The 15,393-nt window shown below is 46.6% G+C and overlaps 1 protein-coding gene across 2 annotated transcripts in view; it reads left to right on the forward strand.

Moving 5' to 3' along the window:
* The window catches only part of LDLRAP1 (low density lipoprotein receptor adaptor protein 1), a 36,636-nt gene extending 21,661 nt beyond the window's left edge, over nt 1-14,975 (forward strand). Inside the window, exons 4-9 of one of the 2 annotated variants that reach the window (XM_073317876.2) lie at nt 245-359; nt 4,625-4,697; nt 6,072-6,155; nt 8,657-8,784; nt 11,091-11,125; nt 12,892-14,975. In XM_073317876.2, coding sequence (XP_073173977.1) covers nt 245-359; nt 4,625-4,697; nt 6,072-6,155; nt 8,657-8,784; nt 11,091-11,125; nt 12,892-13,036 — 580 coding nt within the window. In that variant the 3' untranslated portion in view covers nt 13,037-14,975. The remainder of the gene's footprint in view (nt 1-244; nt 360-4,624; nt 4,698-6,071; nt 6,156-8,656; nt 8,785-11,090; nt 11,126-12,891) is intronic. The other variant, XM_073317878.2, reaches the window with a different exon arrangement.
* Nucleotides 14,976-15,393: the final 418 nt, after the last annotated feature.

The following is a 15,393-nucleotide window of genomic DNA, read 5'->3' on the forward strand; positions in this document are numbered from 1 at the left end:
CCCCGTCAGTCCCATTTTGCTGCCTTCACAGTTGTGGTTCTGAAGCCTAAAATGGGGCTTGTCTTTCAGGCCAAGAGTTCCCCAATCTCCAACTGGGGGCTCTTAGAACGTGGTGGTATTCATGTTCCCTCTGCGTCTGCCAGGCTGAATCTGACGCCCAGCCTGCCAGGTCAGTGTGCAAGCTGGCCTCCTCCCAACCCTGCTATAATCCAAGAGTTTAACTTTCCCTCGCTCTGACTTTCAGGATCTCTTATTGCACCGCAGACAAGAGCCACGATAAAGTGTTTGCCTACATTGCTCAGAGCCAGCACAGCGAGAACCTGGAGTGTCATGCTTTCCTCTGCCCCAAACGGAAACTGGTCAGTAGAAAGGAGGGCGCGGGTCCGTACGGCTGTTACCAGAGAGGTGGGCAGGGTTCAGTGCTTCATAGGCTCCTCGGGGCAGGGACCTTGCTGACTGATCTAGGGGTCTGATCCAGCAAACTGCCCTGCCTGCAGGTATTGGAGCTCCTATGCTTGCAGACATAACTCGGGGCTGTCGGCAGCCCTGCGTCTCTGGAGGCCCGAGCATATCGTAGGATGTAGTGAGGCTAAATCAACCTGGATACATGCTGATGGGAGGGGCAGATATCATCTGTTATGTCACTTTTGTGCTGATGTTGGGAGGAACTTTTAAATGCCTTGCTGGATTTGACTTTGAGGGGCTGAGAATCCACAACTTCACCTGTTTCTGATGGGAGCGCTGGGATCTCGGCTAGTCTAACCACTAGGCTGCATGCCCCCATGAGGGGAGGCCCCATCTCCCATTCTCAGGAGTGAGAGTCCCCTATTAAAGAGGCAAAATGCAGAGTTAAAAATGACAGAGTTGAGCCTGGAAACTTACTTGAAGGCCCTGATCCCATAAATCATAGAATATCAGGGTTGGAAGGGACCTCAGGAGGTCTAGTCCAACCCCTTGCTCAAAAGCAGGACCCATACCCAATTAAATCAATACTTCAGTGCGCTTAGAGTTTAGCGTGACTGAAGTCAATGGGACTTGGTCACATGCTTAAAGATATGCAGAATTAAAGCTTTTAATAATTGGGCCAGGTGGGAAGGGGGCATTTATTTTAAATGGGGGAGTAGCATTTGCTGAACTGTCTCTAACCCCCTCCCGCCAGCTGAAATTCTCCTGGCACTTCATCGCTTAATGAAATCATTTCTGCATCGTCCTTAACTCCCCGTGGCTGCAGTAAGACTGTAGCTGTGTTTGGTGATGCTACCATTGCATCCGGAATACTGGACTCTGCCGTGGATGGGAAAGCATTTTAAAAAGGAGAGTGGCCGGGCAGTACAAGGCGTTTGTGAGACCCCACTCCTGCTTCACCTCAACTTTCCCCCCTGCTTTGTGGCTCACTGTTTTAAGAGCTCGCGCTCTCTTTCTCTATTGAAGCCTGTGATACCTTTGTTACTGTACTTGATGGCAGATTTAGCACCATTGCACTGTAACTGACGCACAGCATGGAACACAAGATCGTAACACATACTAAGGAGAATAGCCAGAGCTGGGAAATAGCCACCAGCTTTTGTTCTGAGCGGAGCGGATAGGTTTTTTTTTGTTTGTTTTGGTTTCTCTGCTCACCCCTCCCCTTGGCTCAATGTATCGCATAACCGGGAGAGCTCTTCTGAGCTGGGACAGCATGGGCTAAGGCCCAGCACTTAAGAGTTGGCAAGGGAGAGAAATGGGTCACTGGGCATAAGCTGTGAGTGGGTGTAGAGAGTGATTAGATCTCCTCCACTCTCACAATGGGGAGGCAGGGACTGATGAGCCAGAGAGACCTTGCGGTGGAGATGTGGATGAGTCAAGGGGGGGCTGGGCTTAGTGTGTGTGTGCTAGGAAACGGGGGGGTGTCCTCCTCTGCCCGCTCTAGTAGGATGCGGGGACCAGACCGATGCATACCCCTCCCCCAGACACAGAGCTGCAGAAGCCCCTTTCTGAGGAGGAACCCATGCAGTTGTTGTGGCTTGCAGGGGCTGGAAGCCTGCAGGGCTGGGGGTGCTCGTCCCCTGCACACTGGAACTCACAGGGAGTGTGGGGGACACAGTTCCTTCTGCATTGATGTGATCTAGGCAGGGAGCTGTAGATCTAAACTACACCCTGCCTGCTTCATGCCCTTATTTCTGCCATTCCCATCTTTTCCCCCAAATCGGGAGCATAATCTAAACGGAGGCTGCAGCAACGACTGTTCTCACATCATGGCGTGGGGGGTGGGAAGGTTTCTTCATCTCAGCGACTTGGCATTGCCCCTGCAGCAAGCCCCTTTCAGTCAGGTTGGGGCAGAGAAGAGACCAAATTTGCCCCCAGCAACATGGCCCAGACCTCCGCTCCAAACACCTCCCTGCTGCTCCAGGCATGAATGGCAGTGTTAATATTCTGTCCCTTTCTCCTCCCCCCGCCCGCCCCCCACCCCGGCCTCCCTCTGGGGAAGCAGGGAACATAAAGGAAGCCACCAGTTCTCTCCTGGCTGCAAAGCACAGCCCCATCTTTGCGCTGCCAAGATAAGAAGAGACTCTGCAAATTAAAATTTAAATCTCTCCAGTGCTAAAAGAATTATCTCTTTGGTACATCAGCGCCGTACGTCTTCCTCAAAATAAAAAAGTTCTCCCAGGCCTTTTGTGGTAGCAAGCAGAATCTTTGTACGCACACACAATGCGTGAACACCATGCTGATAACAGGTAAACTGATACTGCAGTACCAGAGCTTGGCATCTAAGACGGGGCTCGGTATGTATAGCTACCCGGCTCTGGCATATAATTACTCCATATTTTTAGTTCATGGGCAATTCTCAACGGTAGCTGGGTCTATTAAACTTGATTCAGATGTGACAGCTTAAATTGTAAACAGCTGTGGGGAGTTTCATACTTAATTACCATATTTAAGTTTTTTGCCATAAAGCATTCACACTTCCATCACAGATGTAAATAGCTCAGACATTCAAATGAGATCCTCTACTTTTGTGAGGTTTAATTGGCAGAGATGGGTTTTGTGTGTTTTTATTTTTCCCTTTTTCAAAAGCCCGTGGCTCTTAGAACTTATTTCTCAATTAAACTTTTTATTCCGCTTTTTCCCCAAAGCCTGGAGGAGGGGGAAGTTCCGTGTCTTGGAAGCTGGATTTATTTTGCATGCGACTCTAAACGCAAACTTATCACCCGTCAGCTGTCTTTAAAAGTCCTTGCTTCTGCCTTGTGATGTGCCACTGTGTGTAAAATCTTCAATGAGCTTGTTCTTTAATGACCCTGGCATCCCACGTCGCTCCTCGCCACACTCGTAAGCCTTGCTGGTTAGCTCGAAGGGCTGGTTTGAGCAGGGGTTTTTTGTACGGCTCTGTCTAGAAACATACGGATTGAGTGGGTGTGGATGCAGTTACAGCAGCGTAGCTCACTTCTGTAAACTCAGGAGAAATAAGCTACATTGAGACTCTTTCAACTACAGAAGTGAGTCCACGCGAGGACCGTTACTACGCTGGTTTAGAAACCCGCATAATTACAGTGGCACACAAAATGTGTGGCCTGGAGGGCCAAACTTGCTGCTGGTGCAAGTGGGTGTAACCGTCCCCTCCAGATAGAGGCTCCCATTGACTTCACTGGGAGCTGGGTGCCTACGCTACCTTTTGTGCCTTTGAAAGCTCCCCTGTATCTCTCTGGGCTCATTAACATTCAGCCCTTATTCTGTCATTAAGAGCTGAAACTGATTGTGGGGGGCACCAGCTTTCATTCCCCCGCTATCTAATGCTTTTTCTTACAGCATCCTGTTACTCGAGATGGTCCTCGGTTCAGAACCAACTCGAATGGGGAGGGGAGGGAATTGGTGATGGACAGTAGCTCTCTAAGCTGTCATTGCTAATCCAGCCCTACATCTGTAGTGAAAGTCATTCCTGGCTATTCAGCATCTTAACTGAAACGAGTGGAGGGCACTCGGTCCAGCCACCAACACCTGCCATCGCTGGCACCTTTCTTGGCAGTCAGATGGCCCCTGAAAATTGAGGAGGGGTGTCCCATGCTTAGGGTACTCATCCAGGATTTGAAAGAACCAAGTTTGATTCCTTGCTCTGCCACCGGCTTCCTGCATGACCTTGTGCAAGTCACTTAGCTGCTCTGTACCTCAGTTTTCCCCATCTGTACAATGGGGATAATAGCACTGCCCTGCCTTGCAGAGGTGTGGTGAGGCGCTCAGATACTATAGTGAGTGGGGCATGCACGTATCTTGGAGGATTAACAGTAATCATCCCACCTGGTTGGGATTGAGGCACAGGGGAGAGGCCAATATGCAAGCCGCTCTGTGTGCATTGAGGCTAGAGAGGTCTTTAGCCTCCAGAGCGGTCAGCGTGACACCTTCCCTTCTTTCTGAAAATAATTGTTTTCTTAGGTGTAACACGCCTGCAGCCAACTCTCTGCAGCAGCGTCCTGTGGAGAGCAGACAATCCTTGCTGCTATCCGTATTTGATTACCCTTTCTAAAGGGGTGCAGGTGTCCTGGCACCAGAGTACTAGGAAGCTCCAGGTTCACATCTATCAGCAGAACCGCCAAATGATTGAAATGGACGGGAGAAACAGCCAACGAATGCACTGTATAACATTGTCTTTCAGGCCCAGGCAGTCACCCTAACTGTAGCTCAAGCGTTCAAAGTCGCGTTTGAGTTCTGGCAAGCATCCAAGGAAGGTGAGTGTGTCGCTCTCCGTGTCTTGCAATATAGCCAAGGAAATAATTTGGGCTTATTATCCTTTCAAGTGATCTTTCAAAGTATGCACTGGAAAAAAAAAAGCGGGGGCGGGGGTGGCGTTGAGGCCCGTTCTGGCTGCGCTGCTAACGTAACTGCAGGTTTCTTGTGACTCTGACGGCAGGGTCTAGTGTCCGCAATCGCGGCTGACACCTCGTACTGAGTCCTGCTCCTTGTAAACCTGTCTCTGCCTGTTGCTTTCACCATAGGTGGGCACATGAAATACAGTGTGCCTAACAAGCTGTAAAGTAACTAGCTGTTCTTTCCAAGTCCGCCTGACACCTGTGTCCCTTTCACCCCATGCCAGCGTGCAAGAGAGAATTTTATATTGAGGGGCTGGGGCTGTTCTTCTCCACTCCCCGCCCCCAATAGGTGCTGAGCACCGTGCCCACTGTAATGAAGCTGGGGTGCTCACACCTCCTGAAAACCAAACCTACGGGGGCAGAATCTGTGCTGTGCTGCTGGGAAAGGGCACCTGGGATGACTGTGGGTCTGTGCCACCTGGATTCTAGGCAGGTGTAGGGGCTGGTACATCCCTTGGCATGTAAGTTAGAGTATTTCTCCCCTCTCCTCGTCTCTTCCCCCTCCCCCCCCCCCCAAACAAAAAAAGGGCCACTTGTGTCAGCCCTATGCATCTCCTGCACTGGGGAAATACCCTCAATCACATGTCCCTTCCACTTGCATCTCCTAGACTGCCCTTATATGCCACCAGAGAGGCATGTAGGGCGTGGAGAAGGAGGAGGAACTGGCCCCAATTGTCTTGGGTGGTGCTGACTCTTCTGGAAAGTGAGTGGAACATAAGTGTCTCCTGAGGGTGTGACTCGGAAAACATTTGTCCCAAGTACACAAAGCCCTTGATGCAGGCAGTCACAAAAGTTGGCTGAAAATGGAAATCCCCCCTAGGGAAGAAAAATTGTGCCCTAATTTGTGACCAAAAAGTCAAATGCAATTTCCGGAAAAACTGCATTTTGGGAGAACCAGAATGGAATCTCAAAGCTCTCTGCCTGCAAGGCTTTTGTCAGTTTCATTTTTTTTTTTTTTTGCTGGCAGTTGTGTCTCCTAGGCAGTCAGTCCAGGAGGCCTCCGTAAATCCCATTTCTCTCCCCTCCCCTTCCCGCCCCCCCCCCAGCTGGAAAATCAATCTTTTGGTGGCAAAACTTCAATTTTGGCAAAATGAATACTTTGACAGAAAAATGCCCCGATGGGGAAAGTTCCCAACCAGCTCTTATGGTCACGACATATCACGTTTCCGTTCGTGAAATGCACATCAGGAAATCCAGTGCCTACGGACAATGAGGGAGTCTTTCTTGTTGCAGAGAAAGAAAAGCGGGAAAAGTCCCTCTCTGAGGGAGAAGGTGCAAGTGGCCCAAACTCAGAAGATCCTGCCTGCCTTAAAGCATGTAAGTGATGAACAAAACGCCCTGTTAGCTTTCAGGGATCTAAAGACCTCTGAGCAGCAACTGGGTGTCTTCATCTGGATTTGACCAAGTCTCCCAGCAGAACTGCGGAGACTAGTGCAGGACAAACAACTTTTTGTATCCGTGGTGTAGATTTGTTATTGGCCAACCACTACGAAGAGAGCCATTCTCAGCCATGGCTTCTACTGCAGCCTCTTCTCTAAATGCCCTCTGCTGAAGTGGAGGGATCCAGGCAGGTAGGGCTGCTCACTGGCTGGCAGACAGCCCACCTAAAATAGGGGGTCAAACCAAGAAATGTCAGACCTGACTAGCCAGTTTAGTGCAGCTTTTACAATCGCATACTCTCCCTGCGTCTGACTTCAGGGAGACTATCAATACAATGCTAGGGTGTCGTCGTCCCCCACCCTCCCCCAGAAGTGACACACAATTGCTGTGAGAAAAGGTAAATGCTACTACATTCTGGGCATGTACAGCTAAAGTGAGCCCAAGAACTACATCGGGCTTCCCTGAATGTAGGAGCAATGAACAGGAAACGAAGAAGTAGCTGAGACGCTGAAGAGAAGGAGGGTGCACGTTGCTTGTGTACAAGACACCGAATAGAAGGGATCAAAATCTATGGAGGTTGACCAGTGCTACAAGTTGCTTTGTGGCTCAGTACCATGGATCAGTAGTAAAAAAGAATAGAGTAAGAACAATCCTAGCAGAACATTACAGGCTATGATAGTGGACATCCAAAGGAAGAGTGAGCTCTGACAATAGCAGTGAGTAGAGACCAAAACTTTAATGTTTTATGCGAGTACGTGCCATAGGTTAGCGTTATGACAGAGGAGGAGAAATTCCAGCTAGCTAGCAGTTCCTTGCTTATCAGTAGGTCCAGCTAAGTGCCTGATTGATTAATGAAACTCTCTCAGTGGACATATGGGAGAACCCAAGGGCTAAAACAGTTGTTGTTAAGTACGATGCCTTGGACCCAGAAATGTAGCTGGTGAGAACGTCTTTGTTAGCCAGAGCCCATGGCCTGATTGTTGCCAATACATACTTTGTAAAAAAGGGAGGAGCATTTTGTTACATAGAGTGGCCACTTCCTGCCAAGATGAGATTTAACAAACGGGAGACTGAAGTCGTTCCGGGAGAGCAGATTACATTGCTTGTAATGGACTTCAGGGTGACAAGGCTAGTGGGGTGGGAGGATGGGCAAAAGATGAATTGTGGACCAAAAAAATGAAGTGTTGGAGGCTTGCAGGCAAGACTACAACCAAACGGACCATGATCACATCAGCGAGGCTGGAGGGAGAAGAGGGGGTGGCCAAATGAAAGGAGGGAAACTTCTTGTGAAGTAGACATGGCGATGGTCCGGTAGTGTGCAGGAGGCAGTGAAGGAGGAAAAGTTTAAGTGATGGCAGAAAGTTAAGAAGGCTAGAACGTGATGAGGAATACAAGCTGGCAAAGAAAAAGGCAAAACTGTTGTGGTTGGCTTAATTACATTGCAGAGGGCATGAAACTCTTTGCAGCCCTGAGCAATGTAATTAAGCTGACGTAACTCTGGTGTAGACCAGCCCTGAGACTGCAAGCAGCCTGAATCTTTAGCTTGGAGAGGTGAGGACTGCCCCATGCATCTCAATGAGGTGTTAACTTTGAAACATAAAATGATGGCACTTGCCAGCTAGCAAACTGACTAACTTGAGCAGCAAACATTCAGTTAATGTGGCACTTTAAGATGGAAAAAATCCAAACACCCACCTACTCTTTGCCTGGTTACCAATAGTCCTATGATGCAAATGTGAGCTTGAATGACATTGTGTGGTATTAGACTGAAGGCGGGAATGGGCTGCAATAACATTAATATCAAAAGAACCTAGGGGACAAAGTGCAGGCTGGGCTATTCCCACTTCATATTTAATTCAATAATTCCATTTTCAAACGGATGCTTAAGCAAAGCCGCTGCAGGTCTCCCAGTCTGCTTCACCACCTAATCCAGGGTGTCTTGCCATGAAAATGAGGCTTCTGACTTTTTTTTCTGCAGAAGGGCTTTGATCCAATGCTTAGCCCAGTAATCGTTCTGCACTCCTAGTGTAGCATAGATCAAGAGCATGGTGGCAGTGTAGCCCATTGGGCAAGGCTCTGGACTGGGAAATCCAATGACCGGGTTCTGTTCCCTGCTGTGTGTGACCCTAGGGAAGTCACTTAACTCATCTGTGCCTCTTTTTCCCTTCCCACTCTCTTGTCTCTTTGGCCCATCAGGTTTTACAGTCCCTGCCCAGATGTTTGTACAGTGCTTAGCAATGTCCTGGCCCCAATGTGGGAGGTTGGAGAAGGACTCCTACCTGTTAACATAAAGCGAATAAGTGGTGGCAGGATAGCCCAGTAGGAAGGTGTACATATTTCTCTTATTGGAGTGGAGAGGGCAGGGAAGGAGAACTGCAAAACTCTTCTAGGTAACAGGTTTTTTTTTGTTGTGTTTTTTTTTTGCTCTGTTAACACAGCAGTTGCCACAGGGAACCTGCTGGACTTCGAAGATGCTGCCAGATCTCCCCTGACTGTCAGTGTGAACGCCCCACGCATGGATGAGTTGGGTCCAAACTTCTCATCTGAGAACAACAACATAGTCTGGGTAAGCGTACTGGAGGTGCAAGCTCTTTCTCCTGAGAAGAGGGATGCTGGGGGAAGGTGAAGCTTCATTTTCTGTTGGTCCCAACATCCTCCGTTGGGAATGGGGGTTGTCTTCATTCTGGGCCCACCTCTTAACCAAAGCCTTAGCAATTGGGTGTAGAACTTCCAGACTACTCAGCCATTCGTGCTGGGATTTTCAAAGGGGTCCAATCAAGTTTGCTTTCAGTGGGAGCCTGGAGTTTGATTTGGATGCCTAATTCCTTCTTAGGCTCCTGTTGACTGCCAAGACCTGGGATTTTCAGAAGAGCTTGTAAACTTCTTTCACAAACCCACATTTCAGATGCTTGGGCACTTCTTTATGTGCTTTATCACATACCTAAATGTCTAGTTTTCAGATGGAAGCACCAGTCTGTAGCTGCTGTGCATGCTGGTGTGGGTTACACCCGTGCTCTCGCCATGGAATCTATTGTTTGACTTGTCAAGTCCTGAATAGTCTGAGACCCACGACCTCAAACTACCTCCTCCTCTCCCACTGCAGTAGATGAAATCTGCTGAATTGTGGAGCAGTGATGGGGCCTCTTTAGCCAAAGGGCTTTGCTTCCAGAGACTGCCTGTCTGAACCCAAGTTTTGTGACCTTCAGGCCAAATTAGAATATCACCTGTTAATTTCAACATCACCGTAGGTCCTGGAGGGATCTTAGCCAACCTCCTTCTTTTGCATAACTCTCAATAGCATCAAGGTCATCAGAGCCCCAAAGCTTAAAACCCCCAGTGGATGTAATCAAGTTGCCCGTTGAAAGGCCATCCCAAACCTAATCTTTCAATTAAAACAACCCCTCAGCCCCCATTCAGTAATATTCAAATACCCTTCATGGGCAGCCTCCAAAGAGGAGAGATTTGAAAAAGAAGCACACCAGCAGTTCCTCAAGAAACACTGCCCCGTAGCTCTTTAAATATAATGTTCTCGGCACAAAGGTCCAGCTGAAGTATGTGCTTAGTAGGTCCTTTGCCGAAAGCATCCTGCTGAGCTGGGTCCACTGTATCTGCTGCACTTTGCACCCTGTAAGCTTGAAATGGTGAGTGCAATCAGTCGACTTGGCCAACCCTAAAATCTAAGGAGTGATCCGCTTTTTGTTTCCAGCGCTGGGGAAAGTGTCTGCATGCAAAGAGCAAACCAATGCTTTCAGCCAGAACAACCTTTTTGTGTTGCGTTGAGAGAACAGAAATAGGCTCTTGTGAGAAGCACATGCCAGAGTCTCAGCATCTGAACTTGGAACAAAGTGGCTGCTCTCGGGGTGAAACTCACCCCTGCACAGAGGAGACAGCGCAAGGATTAGGCTTGTTTTGAGGGCTTACACTGTGCATCGCCTTGGGCTGTCCCTCCCTGCAGCAGTGAATTTTGACTTAGCAGCAGTGGTGAGAAATTTTAAAGAGGCAGTACACAAATAAAAAGGCATCTCTCTTTCCCTACAAATTTCAGAGTAGCAGCCGTGTTAGTCTGTATCCACAAAAAGAGAGTACTTGTGGCACCTTAGAGACCAACATTTATTTGAGCATAAGCTTTCATGAGCTACAGCTCACTTCATCAGATGCATTCAGTGGAAAATACAGTGGGGACATTTTATATACACAGAGAACATGAAACTATGGGTGTTATCATACAGACTGTAATGAGTGATGGTAACATCCAATGTTTCATGTTCTCTGTGTGTATAAAATCTTTCCACTGCATGCATCCGATGAAGTGAGCTGTAGCTCACGAAAGCTTAGGCTCAAATAAATTGGTTAGTCTCTAAGGTGCCACAAGTCCTCCTGTTCTTTTTCCCAACAAAATCCACTGCAGAAAACCATCAGGAGGCCTTGGAAAGGGGTGAGGCAGTAGCAGTACCTGGCACTGCACAGCTTTCTGCTACCTGAAGTTAACTTGGTTGGGGGGTGCAGGTCGTGTGGATGCTTAATTTTGGAAGGCTTGGGGGCAGGGAGGGCGATTCCACTGGGCTTTGGATCAGGTCTTAGGTTGGCTATTGCACTGGTACAGGGAGGGGAATGCTGCTGGCTGGGAGGGGGAGAAGAGACGGGAGAGATGCTGGAAATGGATGTGGTTGGTGGTGGAACAGCATCCCTCAATCTGTTAGGTCCTTGCAAAGAAAACTGCAGTGCTCAGACCCGGATACCCAGTGTTGCTCTAAGCACTTGATGATGCTGTACCTACGGCCCGAAGGAAAGTTGAGCCAACTGTTTAAATACACTTGCATGCTAGCTTAGCAACGACCTCTTCTTCTTTTTTCTCTCCCTTTCTTAATAAAGGAAATGGATGACGGGCTGGAGGAGGCATTTTCAAGGTAATTCTAATAACTCTTTACAAGTTTATGGCACTAGGGACCAACCCAAGAGTCTTCACTCTGACTAGTTTTAATAATGCTTCTAATCTAATCTGCTCCAATGATCTGACCGGGGGAGCAGCCCAGCCAGTGCTTCAGCTCTTAATTGAAAGATAGACTTTGAGGCTGGCTGATGGTCAAAATATTTGACTAACCTTTTAAGGATGGAGATAAGGGTGTGTGTGTGTGATGGGGAATTTAATTCCCCAAACATAGCATGGTGATAGTGTCTCTTCTTCCTGGAACGGATATGCTATTCGCTCAGCTGACAGTGTCTAGTTCCCGCGCTAGCAGGAGTGATCTTGGTCTGATCTTCTTGCACTTATGACTGACTTGCTTCTCCCCCATGTTAGTGTAACACTAACATAGCGTTTACGCTGCCATTCCCCAGATGAACTGCAAACATGTAGTCAAGGAGTAAGACCCTCTAACTCAGATCTAGTTCATCACCTAACCAAGGGGTTTTATGTTAGAATCCTTGCATTGTTGTAACAAAACCAACTTGATTACAGTGCAAATCCCTAATATCTACCTATTTAAACCATACTTACAGTAGTTTAAGGTTAGTTGAGCTTATAGCACAAAAAAAGCGAGTACACTGGACTTAAGGTGGAAGGCTCGCTTTCCTTACCTCCACTGTTCATTGTGGAAAGAGAAGTTGCAAATCCATTCCTAAATCATTAAAGGGATGCTGTCAACTTAAATCCTACTCCAAACCAGTTTCCTCACCTATATTACTAAAGAATGTGTTGGACTACTTAAAACTGAACTTTAAGAAAGAAATTTTACTAGTCACTATCTCCCCTGCCGCCCCTGCAGTTTGGACATTGAATTGTCAGTTTCACTTTCAGGCTATCCCTGTCACAATGGTTGGGCCGCAAATGCAGCAGGAGAACTTTATTAATCTTTTCCCAATGGAATTTAGCAAATCATGAGAACTTTTCTGTTGATCTTTCTTTTAAAAGCATCATTATGGTTTGGGTTTGGCTTTTGTTGTGGTTTTAAAAACATATTTTTGGGGTCAAACTTGAGTTGATAGTCTGTTAAGATCCATTATATGAACTCCAAATATCTTTTGTGCATGAGAGAGTTTGCACTGAAGTATTAGGCTTGTACACATGGAATTTAGTAATTGGACTACAAATCTGTGGGGCTTTAACTTTCATAAACCTCTGCAGTGCCCTGGGATGAAAGATCCTGTTAATAATGACCCTACAGGCTGACCACCACTACCATTTCAGATCTGAACACAGCCTCAAAATACTGTCTTTTTTACTTAAGAGTAAAATTTTAGAACCAGCTTCTGAGAACCAGGAGTGCTGCTGTGAGCTGTTGGAGTGATTGTGGATGGCAGTAAATTATGTACTGGCTGCTTGCTCAGGTATTCCTGGAATGGTGAAAATTTAGACACTTCTTTTGGTGAGGCTGCTTTGGTCAGTGCGTTCTTTTAACTGAGATAAGGTCCCTGCTACAACGTACCAGTCAGTGCTAGCTTCGGAGGAAAAAGGCAACGTTTTGCCAGGCCTATACTGTAAAGGGAGCCCTCATTGCAAATGTAGACTGTCTTTAAGGTGAAACTCTGAGAAGCAGGCATCAGACTTCAAAGAGCTTCAAAGATCAGCTTTTTCCCTATTTAGGAGCATTTCTTTACAAGCTGTAGGAAGAATTTTGAAGTATGAAGCTGCATATAGCAGTATAGAGGCTATAAACGCCTTCTTTCTTCTCAGACTTGCTCAGTCAAGAACTAACCCTCACGTCCTGGACACTGGCCTGACTGCTCAAGATATCCAGAGTGCAGAAACCCTCTCTCCCGTAGACTGGGACAAAATGGATTCAAATGCGGCAGAGAAAGATGACCTGTTTGGGTTCTGAAGAACTCCTCCTCCACCGAACCGTTTGCAATAAAGTAACCACTAAAAGTAAAAGGGCTGAATGCAAACCCTTCTGGGTGAAGTTCTGGAGGGATTTCTTAAAGGGGAGGTTTCACCATTCTTACAGATGCTGTTACCGCAATAACAACTGGTTAGACCAAAGCTTTAGACATTTAATACATATTTTTTTAACCTTGCTTTTTATCTAAACAAACAATGAGATGCTCTTGAATATATTTATTCAGTAACCGTTACAGTTTACATATATTATGGAAGTTGCATTGCTGGATCCTATACAAAAGTAACATGTACAGTCTTAGATGGCAATATACTGATGGAAGAGTATTCAGCAGAGCATGCTGTCTTCCGAAAATGACTATCCAGCACCAAAGACTCTTTAGCGTGTACATATTTTTCTAGACACCTGCACATATAATTGCGATTATAAGCACAAATGTTACTCATCCTTTGCTTCCAAAACAGCTCTAGTTCTGCAGTTGTCTTCTTGCATTTCACCTTCTTGATAAACTGGGAGGGAAAGAACTACACCAGTATTAAAATCAGAGGTAACCGGTTTTATTTTCCTTGTGAATGTCTGCGATAAATCCCCATAGTTGTCAGCCATCAGTAATGGGTTGTCTGACACTTTGTTAGCTTTCAGATTAGAGTTGGCACACTTACCCAAAGACTTGTAGCTTTGCACTTTAAAAGCCTGAACTGAAAGTATGGCCCAAAATGTCAAAACAAGCTGGGTGTTCATCTCTAACCTCTCCTCACCCAGAAGCTACTGATCCAAAAACCACCGCAATATTGCAGGTCTGTATCTCACAACCGACCTCTCACTTTTTTTTTTTTTTTTTCCCCCCCCTTCACTGTGACTCTAAATCTAAAGACTTCAGTCGCACTGATAGTCATAAAAAGGTTCTCTGGTAACACTTGGCTTTTGATCATGCATTGAAAATTGCAGGTTGGATTGAACCAGATGCATAATAGGTTAATGCTGGCTGCCTCCTACTGGGCACTCCTCTGTCTGGTCTCCATACCAATCTGCCTAGTGGAGCCACTTAGTAGGCTGAGGCAGAATTGGATTAAGTGAAACCAATATTTACCTGGATGTTCTTCCAAGGGGGGGGAAAAAATCCCCTGTATGCTATTTTGATGATCGTTCCAAGACCTACACCTCCTGAGAAGCTGAGAGAAAAATGCGGCTCCTTAATCTCCTGTACTTCTAGATTTGAAAATCAATAATGGCGATATAAGGATTATGCTAATTAAAAGATTAAACTTAATGACGACACAGACATAGTTTGCAGTGTTTGTGGCCTTGTGAGGAATATTCTAATCTGTTTTATAGATTTGTAACTTGGTTCTGAAACACTACGTGGGGAATGAATTCATCTTTTTATAAGTCTCCTAACATTGTACAAAGTAAAAATAAAAATTTTTTTTTTCCTCCGGGGAGAGAGAGTAATTGTATTAGGAAACAGCTGAATGACTCGTAACTTACAGACAATGCGTTTTATAAAGGGTACTGTGATGTGATGAGTCAGCGTCGCAGCTCCCTCATGTCCACTATAAAATCTTGGTACTCCTTTCTCCTGCAAAAGCATTCTTGCATCTTGTTTGGTAGTCTCTTGCAAATGGAGGAGTTGCACTCTTAAGTTCTGTATATCTGCCATACGCTGATTGTATAAACAGTCCCCCAATTAAGCAAAGCCAGCTGTAGCAAGCACCCTGCTCTGATTCCTTGGGGGCGTTGATTTTTTTTTCTAAAGTTTTTGGTGCACAAACCATGAGGATTCAGCTATACGTTAATCTCTCTTTCTAGAGATCCTTGGAGTATATCCTTACAGATACAGTATTCTGCATATATGTACATAGTCTTAAACCCTACGCTGTAAAAAAAAAAAAGTTATTAAAAGTTCCACCTTTTTTGAGTACCAGTGATGGACTGCTTTAAATGTGCAAACGCAGTGGCAAGAAAAATTAGCTTGTCCCTGCTTCTCACATGCAATGATTACCTTCTCCCTCCCACATCTATTGGACAGGAAATGGCCAGCATATGAAACACTTGTAGAATGCATGCCTTGATCAGTCTCTTCACAGCGGCCTACCTGTGGAGGAGTGATTGCTGGAGTCTTATTGTAATCAGATGGCTAGCTCTCTGACAAGCACATGCTTAAGTGATGTGCTTTGACTTCAGCCCCCAGGTAAGAATCATCTGTTCTTTCCCAGGCTGTGCTGTGCTTTCAGCAGGCCCCGGGGTGGTCTGCCAGTCACCTTTCCGGGGTAGGAGGTGGTTGGGGGAGAGCAGTGGACAGGGGGCCTCGAGGAAGGGCAGAGAGGGGTGGGTGGGGA

This window comes from Lepidochelys kempii, chromosome 19 (genome assembly GCF_965140285.1).
Source record: "Lepidochelys kempii isolate rLepKem1 chromosome 19, rLepKem1.hap1, whole genome shotgun sequence".
Classification (NCBI taxonomy): Eukaryota; Metazoa; Chordata; order Testudines; family Cheloniidae; genus Lepidochelys; species Lepidochelys kempii.